Genomic DNA, 8,495 nt, shown 5'->3' on the forward strand with positions numbered 1-8,495 from the left:
TGACTTCTTCTTACTCACTCATTTGTGTCCTTTTTTGTGGTGAGCTACAGTGTCATTGACACTTTCATTATATATATCATGGTTCCCACAGAAGTGTGAATTATTTTTTCAATGTTATTTCAAGGACAATCTGTGACAAGTAGTTTGAGTTTTTTAGAGTCACCATATATACCTTAGATTCATATATAAAGTAAAAATGGTTGTTTTACACGAGTGCCGACAGCACATTAAACAGCCGCTATAGACCGATTAACGATGTACACAATAGTTGTTTCATATTGTCATTCACGTCGATTCATGTCACAGTCCTGTAACAATATGTAAAGCCTTAATTGATGTAACATGTATCACTCAGAACTATGTAACACACAATGTTCACGCAGAAATTTTATTATTTTAACTGCTCAACACTATTGCATTTATCAGATTTTTTCTCCATGAAAAAGACTGTCTTCATTACATCATATGTATTAGTAGTTGAATTACATGCAATAAAGATTTAATAATAATAATAAACAGTTGCCGGTTCTTTACGCTGACCTTTCATCTGCTGTGTCAAGCAGTAACATTAACAGTGGATAAAAGTAATCACTTATTCCTTACTATCCACGAGAGGTGGAGGGAAATACTGAGGGGAAGGTAGTGAGAGGGGAGGATCGAGGAAGGAGAAAGGAGGGAAGAAATTTACACCCAAACTCCACGACAGATGGCGCTGCATGCAGTTTGACACACCTTCCTTACACCCCTCTCGCGGATAGTTCGCCCGTGACCATTCAAGCGTTAAAAAACTTTCGCAGCAAAATGACCGTATTTCGGCTACAACTTTTTCACTCCCCGAGGCACAAAATGTTAATTTACGCCAATAATACACGCACACGCGTGCGCGCGACCACACCCGCGTGTGCGCATCCGTTGGTGGGTGTGTAATACTGTGTATGTATGATTTTGTGACTGTAAAAACACGTATTATAGCCGTAAATCCACTATTTGTGCTTTTGGGGGTGAAAAAGTTCAGGCTGAAATACGGCCATTTGGTCGTCAAAGATTTTTCATGCTTGACTGGTCATGGGCTATACTATCCGCGAGAGGGGAGTAAAGAAGTGACAGAGGGAAAGGAATTGTCGCGTCCGTAATGTGCATATATGTATATCTATGTAAACCCACCTGGCGCTACACGAGTGTCTCGTTAGTACATCTAGTTAGAGCTCTAGCCTTTCATTTGTGAAAGCGGAGTTCGAATCCCTGTTAATTATTTGCTAAAATATTTTTAACTTGTGTAAAGGTAAACGTATTGCAGACATGCATGCAAAGCATATTACGAACGCACGCACGCACGTTCAACACTGAAATGGAAATTGCGCGATGCGCGTGTGTGTGTGCGCGTGCGTGCGTTCGTAATATGCTTTGCATACATGTCTGCAATACGTTTACCTGACACAAGTTAGAAAATATTTTAGCAAATAATTAACGGGGATTCGAACCCCACTTTCACAAATGAAAGGCTAGAGCTCTAACTAGATGTACTATCGAGACACTCGTGTAGAGCCAGGTGGTTTTACGTACATAGATACATATATGCACATTACGGACGCGACAATTCCTTTCCCTCTGTCACTTCCTTACTCCCCTCTCGCGGATAGTATCGCCCGTGACCAGTCAAGCGTTGAAAAACTTTCGCAGCAAAATGACCGTATTTCGGCTCCAACTTTTTCACTCCCCGAGGCACAAAATGTGAATTTACGCTTATAATACACGCGCACGCGTGCGTGCGACCACACCCGCGTGTGCGCATCCGTTGGTGGGTGTGTATGTGCGATTTTGTGACTGTAAAAACACGTATTATAGCCGTAAATGCACTTTTTGTGCTTTGGGGGGGGGGGTGAACAAGTTTAGGCTGAAATACGGCCATTTGATAGTGAAAGTTTTTCCATGCTTGACTGGTCGTGGACGATACTATACGCTAGAGGGGAGTAAAGAAGTGAGCAAGAGAATTGCGTGTGTGTATGTGCGTGCGTGCGTGCGTGAAGAGAAATATTGCGAGCGTGTGTGTGTTTATGTGTGAGAGAGAAAGAGAGCGAGGGAGAGGGTGAGAGTCAAGGAGAGAGAGAGGGTGAGCGGGAAGGGGAGAGAACTAACTATATTAGACGGAATATGTTATAAGGATCACTTATTCCCGAGAGAATATAATCTGATAGGATATGGATTAAAGTACCATATAAATAAATAGACATATCAGATATAGATAGAGAGAACAACTATCTAGAAACCGATTTCGAATAACAGGTCTTATTTTATTTCTTGTTTTTCCGTATGTTGAATTACTATACATGTACAATAATTATACTGCTAGGCGGCGTACTCATAATTGGAGTCTCCATCTGGGAAGTAATGGTTTCGTGACGCACACTCATGAAGGCAACCAGAACGGTGCGTCCGGTATTACAGACATTAGCAGGTTGTTACTTCAATATTAATGTACAAACTATAATATAGAAGGTCATATAACTCCCTACTTTCTTCAGTGTAGCTATTTTTTAGCTTTACACTATGCTGAAAACACATCAGAGCTACTCCAAGAAACCGCATGATGCACACCGGCAAACCTATTCGTGCAATTATGCACCACATAATTTAAGGTAATAATATCACGTAACTAGATTGCACAGCGACTCGTTCCTCCGCTAATATGCCATACACGACCAGAGTGTATAATGAAGACTTCTTTATACGCTCTTGTTAACGAGTAAGTTGTACTTCCACGTATCATGTTTCCACCATGCCTGATATTGACTGTTCCCTACAGACTTGGCGTATCGCTTAAGCTTCATCAAGTAGCCTATGTCCACCAGGGATTACTGGCCGGCACGTAACCTGGGTAACTAGCTGAGAGTATGGTAGGGGTTTTCATGGGATAGGGTATAGGCAATATAGAACGTAGCGACTCCCTAGACTCTTAGTGGAGTATGTTTCGAAGAGTTACACGTGTCCGGCATACTTTAAGCATAGTACCAGGGTACGTCCGGCAGTACCTCTGGTAGACTATAGCCCCTCTCAATGCTCTAGCTACCATTACTGCGTACGAACTCAGAAACCTAACAAATCGATTCATCACCATTACTGGAAACTCTATCTAATCTAATATATCCCGGTAATAGGTTTCCTGGGGAGTTTCTTATTGTGAATTATACATTCAGACCAAGACACAAATGCCCTCAGTCGATGTACGCGATTATGATTACACGGTCACCCGCGCCTGAAAGAGTCATTTTTTCAGTGAGAGAACCAGAGATTTCTAATGAAACGCCTGTCTACTGCTACTACAGCCCTGAAGGGTGGTGGTGTATGTTCCGTATAATGCGTAATATACTTATCCCAAGTGTAACTATCGCTGATATGGTTAGGATTAGGGTGTTAGGGTTATGGTTAGGGTTAGGGTTAGGGTTAGGGAGTAGGCGTAGGCGACATACTCGCCGACACCTCGCATACTACATATACGACGACGACCCCTTCAGCGCTACTACACTCCTTCCGTATGGAAGGTATCCAACCATAATCTAACATGGCAAATAAGATTTGTGCTGACGGCGGCAGCACGGACTGTCTCGTCACAACAGACTGTGCAGTTAGCTAAAGACAAAGAGATCCCAAGAAAACTTGGCCAGCAAAACGCTACGAGATCACCTTGTTATAAATGTGCTGCAAAGTCCTTCCTTCGAGTGACAACATCGACGTAATATTGAGAGACACATCCTACTATTGCTCATAGGGTCTATGTCCCCCAGAGTACTGCCGGAACATACCCTGGGTACGGTCCGGTATACCGGAACGTACCCTGGTAACTATCTAATATGGTTAGGGTTAGGGTTAGGGAGTAGGCGTAGGCGACTCCGTAGACTCGTTAGTGGAGTAGGCGAGATACGGTCCGGCATATTAGATAGTACCAGGGTACGTTCCGGTATACCGGACCGTACCCAGGGTACGTTCCGGCAGTACCCCGGGGGACATAGACCCTCTCAGCCATACTATTAGCGTGGAGAATATTAAACTAACATAAAATCAAGAGCTAATGATACATTATATGTATTATTAGCTTTTGATAAAATATAGCAATGACAAATATTCTTCAGCCGGTGCCGTGCGATCGGTGACTGCGAGAAAATGAGATTCTAATCTAATATAATCTAATATAATCTAATATAATCTAATATAATCTAATATAATCTAATATGGTCTGGTCTAATATCAACTTCGTTTCCACTATGAGATAGCAAAAAACTCGCTCCTTCTTTCCACATAACTACTAACATTGTAACACTAGATATCTACCAAGTAAACCAAAAATATGCCGATGCATATGGGTTATGTGGCATGCTGGTATACTGGTGTGCCTAGTGTGCTAGTCAAACATAGAACTAAACCATATAATAACTGCCTCGGATAACTCTCGAAATCCCACGATCGCAATTTCTTCTGAGAGACGGTGACACATGGACTAGCACAGCCACATAGACTAGCAACAACTTGGGGTACCGTAACGAGACTAATGTATTTGGATGCAACGATATACAACGTGGGCACGAGTTGTAGCGCGATTAACAGTCTAGACGTGAGTGCGAGAAACTAGTAATGAAACAAATAGTATAATACAGCTTTCATAATATTCGTGCTACTTGGAGGACGTAAGAAGAATTGTGACAAACCAAAATCCTGTGCAATCAATACCTACCACTACGAACTGAAACGTATGAACTATTTAGAAACTTCGGGGAAAATTTACGGACAACTACCATCAATGCTGTTACGGGTTTTCCTTGGTTGTCCCTATTTGTTTGCAGTCGACCTTAATATTTGTCCAAAGATTGAAAATAGTCCATACTTTTCACTTCTTAGCTTCCCCTTTCCCTAGCTTATAATGTATAGTATAACTATATACATATATATATATATATATATATATATATATATATATATATATATAGTCTACCTATGATTTGTTCTATGTTACTCTCTCTCCCTCACGTCCTCTTAGTACTACAGTACAGCTCCACTGGAATTTAACGTGCTCCACACACGTGCTGCCAATTAACAAAACATCTTGCTGTTGTAAGATTTGCTATCGTCGGTGACGCACCGCCATCGTTCAGTCGCCCTTCTCAGCGGCCTCCACTTCGCATGGCGGGCTGATCGACACGACCCCGACACCGACGCCACCTACATGAGCGCACATCGGCGCCTGGAACTCCCACGAATCGGTGAGCGGGTCGTACACCTCCACCGAGCTCAGATTGGTGACTCCGTCGTAGCCGCCGATCGCGTACAGCCTGCAAGAGAGCGCCATATGTTACGCGCGGAAACTACGCCACTCGCGCTCCGTCGTTCCATCGCAGCGCGTCCGAAAACCGCCACCTTTGCGATCCAGTTTGCGATGAGAGCATTAAGTAGGCAACACTCGCGCATTCAAATTTGTTAATGTCACGCGATAGACATTAACGACATTAATTTATGAATGATCCAATAACCACGTACCACCAGGGCACCAACCAAACAACTCCCGTGTTACACTATTGCAACGTAGTAATCTAAGAAGTTCAACAACCCACCAGCACTATATTACATTACCATATATTACGCAAAGAAATTGCAATCTAGTAATTCAAGCGAGGTGTAATAACACGGCGTCATGCCACATAACGCGGCGGCAACGTAACGTAGCGATTGTAAGGCGAGGGTGCTTACTTTCCAAGGTTGGCCACCAGGGCGACGCGGCTGCGCTTAACGTTCATGCTCGCCATCAGGGTCCAGCTCTGAGTGGCTGCGTCAAATCGCTCGACCGTGCGCAGAAACGACGATCCGTCATAGCCCCCGCAAGCGTAGATCTTACCTGCAGTGAAAAAATCCGAACGTGACTAACAACACATTGTACACTCCTTCACTCACTACTCTCATTAGATACCAGTGAAAAAAATACACGGGGGCTCGGGGCGATTTAGCCCCCGAAATGCCAAAAAGAGCCCCCGGAAATTTGCATAGAGTTCAATGCAAACCAAATTTTAGAGTGCTATTTTCATGCACGCGAGCTTGAAAAGTATCCCCCGAAAAATAAATTTTTTCCCTGTTAGATACAATAATATAACACAACAAGAGTAGGGTTACTCTTGTTGGGTTACATTATTGTATATAATAGCAAGTACTCTAATATGTTTTAAAAAGGATCAAAATCTTATTCATGTTCTATTCCCATTATTATAGTGATTTTCAGCACTGCATTTAAGTTAAAAAAAATAGCACACTGGAGAGTATAGATTTTTCGCCCTCATTCCCGTTACTTTACCGTTCAGTGAGGCAACTCCCAGCCTGCAGCGTTTCGTTAGCATGGGCGTCACAGACGTCCACTTGTTTTTCATCTTGTTGTAACATTCGACCTGTCGACAACAAGACAACGTTAACAGTGATTGCTAGGTCACTCGCACCACTGCCAATCGCAATACATATTATATATTATATCTTGCAATGTTAATATCGCAAAATATAAACGGGTTTCTCCCCATAACAAATCGGTTATAGCATGTGTAATGACGTGTGAGTACACTGCACTTACCGAGTTGAATATAGAGAGTCCATCATGGCCTCCAAGGACATACATCTGGGCTTCAAGGACGGTCACGCCTGATGCACTCCGATTCTTGGCCATAGGGGACACCGTCGTCCAGCTGTAAGAAATAAAAATTGCACATAGAGACACATGTTAATAACCCTAGTTAGCACATAGGGTAATTATGCAGCCAGGAAGTGAAATCGGACACCCGAGAAGGAAGGAAAGACTGTAATAAGAGCGAGGAATGATTATTGGGTAACGCAGTAGCACAGAGCTGCCGCATTTTCTTCCGCACTAGATTCTCCAACAACTTGCACAACCTCTGTGAAACGAGCATGCATCCAAGTGTAAAATTAAGCTAAAAAAGCATTTACATTTATTGCACGATTTTCAGCTACCGTCACCCATCAGCTGCATGCATGTATCGCAGGGTCGCCAGCCTTCGTAGCTGCATAGCTTACGTGTTTGCTGCTGGATTGTAGCATTCGACGGAGTTGAGAGAAGAGACGCCGTCGTACCCTCCGCATACAAACAGCTCCCGATCCAGCGCCACGGCTCCCAGCGCACTGAAAACAAGTGAACGGTGCACATAACCGAATGTTTATTGCTCACGGCAGCAGAACAATCTTGCAACTACTTCCGCGCACATTATCCCGAAAAGCGAACGCCCGATAACATAAATATGTGGGTTCAAACTGTTTTTATGCAATCGTAATATACTCTCAAATTCCAGTAGTGTTGTTCCCTTTTAACACACTTCCTAACATTTGACTGAACAAAATTTCGTCCGCTAGTACATGAGCTGCATACACAGGCGCCACCTACCTATGATGCGTCATCACCGGCGCCACCTACCCACGACACACCAGCGCCACCTACCTGCGGCGCGTCTTCATCGGCGCCACCTCCTTCCACTGCTTCTGCTGTGAGTCGAACATCTCGACGGTGGCGAGACGCTCGAGTCCGTTGTATCCGCCGATCGCGTACAGCTTGCCGAGGAGCACGCCGACGCCGACGCGGCTTCGCATCGTCGACATCGCCTGCGTGACGACCCACTTCCTCATGATCGGGTCGAAGCTCTCCACCCGGCTGAGGGAGTCACCTGCGGGCAACGAACGCGTGCGGACGCGTGAGCGACGCGCAGTGTTTGAAGAGGCGAGAAAGAAGGCTAGCGCAGGAAAAATACTGAAAGAAGAATTAACACCATGATTGGGTCGAAGCTCTCCACCCGGCTGAGGGAGTCACCTGCGGGCAACGAACGCGTGCGGACGCGTGAGCGACGCGCAGTGTTTGAGGAGGCGAGAAAGAAGAACGAGAAAGAAGGCTAGCGCAGGAAAAATACTGAAGGAAGAATTAACACCATGATTGGGTCGAAGCTTTCCACCCGGCTGAGGGAGTCACCTGCGGGCAACGAACGCGTGCGGACGCGTGAGCGACGCGCAGTGTTTGAGGAGGCGAGAAAGAAGGCTAGCGCAGGAAAAATACTGAAGGAAGAATTAACACCATGATTGGGTCGAAGCTTTCCACTCGGCTGAGTGAGTCACCTGCGAGCAATGAGGGCAGATGTGTGAACGACGAACAACGCTCGAGGCGAGACAGAAGGCCTAGGGAAAATACTGAGAGAAAACGAGAGAGTAGTATAGTGAAAATACTGAGGGAAGAAGAGAGACTAGCATAGTGAAAATACTGAGGGAAGAACAGAGACTAGCATAGTAAACATACTGAGGGAAGAACAGAGACTAGCATAGTGAAAATACTGAAGGAAGAAGAGAAACTAGCATAGTGAAAATACTGAGGGAAGAACAGAGACTAGCATAGTGAAAATACTGAAGGAAGAAGAGAAACTAGCATAGTGAAAATACTGAGGGAAGAACAGAGACTAGCATAGTGAAAATACTGA

The 8,495-nt window shown here is 44.4% G+C and overlaps 1 protein-coding gene across 1 annotated transcript in view; it reads right to left on the reverse strand.

The window, feature by feature from the left end:
- Positions 1–3,940: 3,940 nt before the first annotated feature.
- Positions 3,941–8,495, reverse strand: part of LOC106814234 (kelch-like protein 18) — a 26,170-nt gene continuing 21,615 nt past the window's right edge. The window contains exons 5-10 of the mRNA XM_014818532.1: positions 7,475–7,697; positions 7,057–7,161; positions 6,599–6,710; positions 6,332–6,422; positions 5,737–5,881; positions 3,941–5,321 (exon numbers count right to left, since the gene is read on the reverse strand). Of these exons, the coding sequence (XP_014674018.1) occupies positions 5,141–5,321; positions 5,737–5,881; positions 6,332–6,422; positions 6,599–6,710; positions 7,057–7,161; positions 7,475–7,697 (857 nt within the window). The 3' untranslated portion in view covers positions 3,941–5,140. The remainder of the gene's footprint in view (positions 5,322–5,736; positions 5,882–6,331; positions 6,423–6,598; positions 6,711–7,056; positions 7,162–7,474; positions 7,698–8,495) is intronic.

Source organism: Priapulus caudatus, unplaced genomic scaffold, assembly GCF_000485595.1.
Source record: "Priapulus caudatus unplaced genomic scaffold, Priapulus_caudatus-5.0.1 Scaffold889, whole genome shotgun sequence".
Classification (NCBI taxonomy): Eukaryota; Metazoa; Priapulida; class Priapulimorpha; order Priapulimorphida; family Priapulidae; genus Priapulus; species Priapulus caudatus.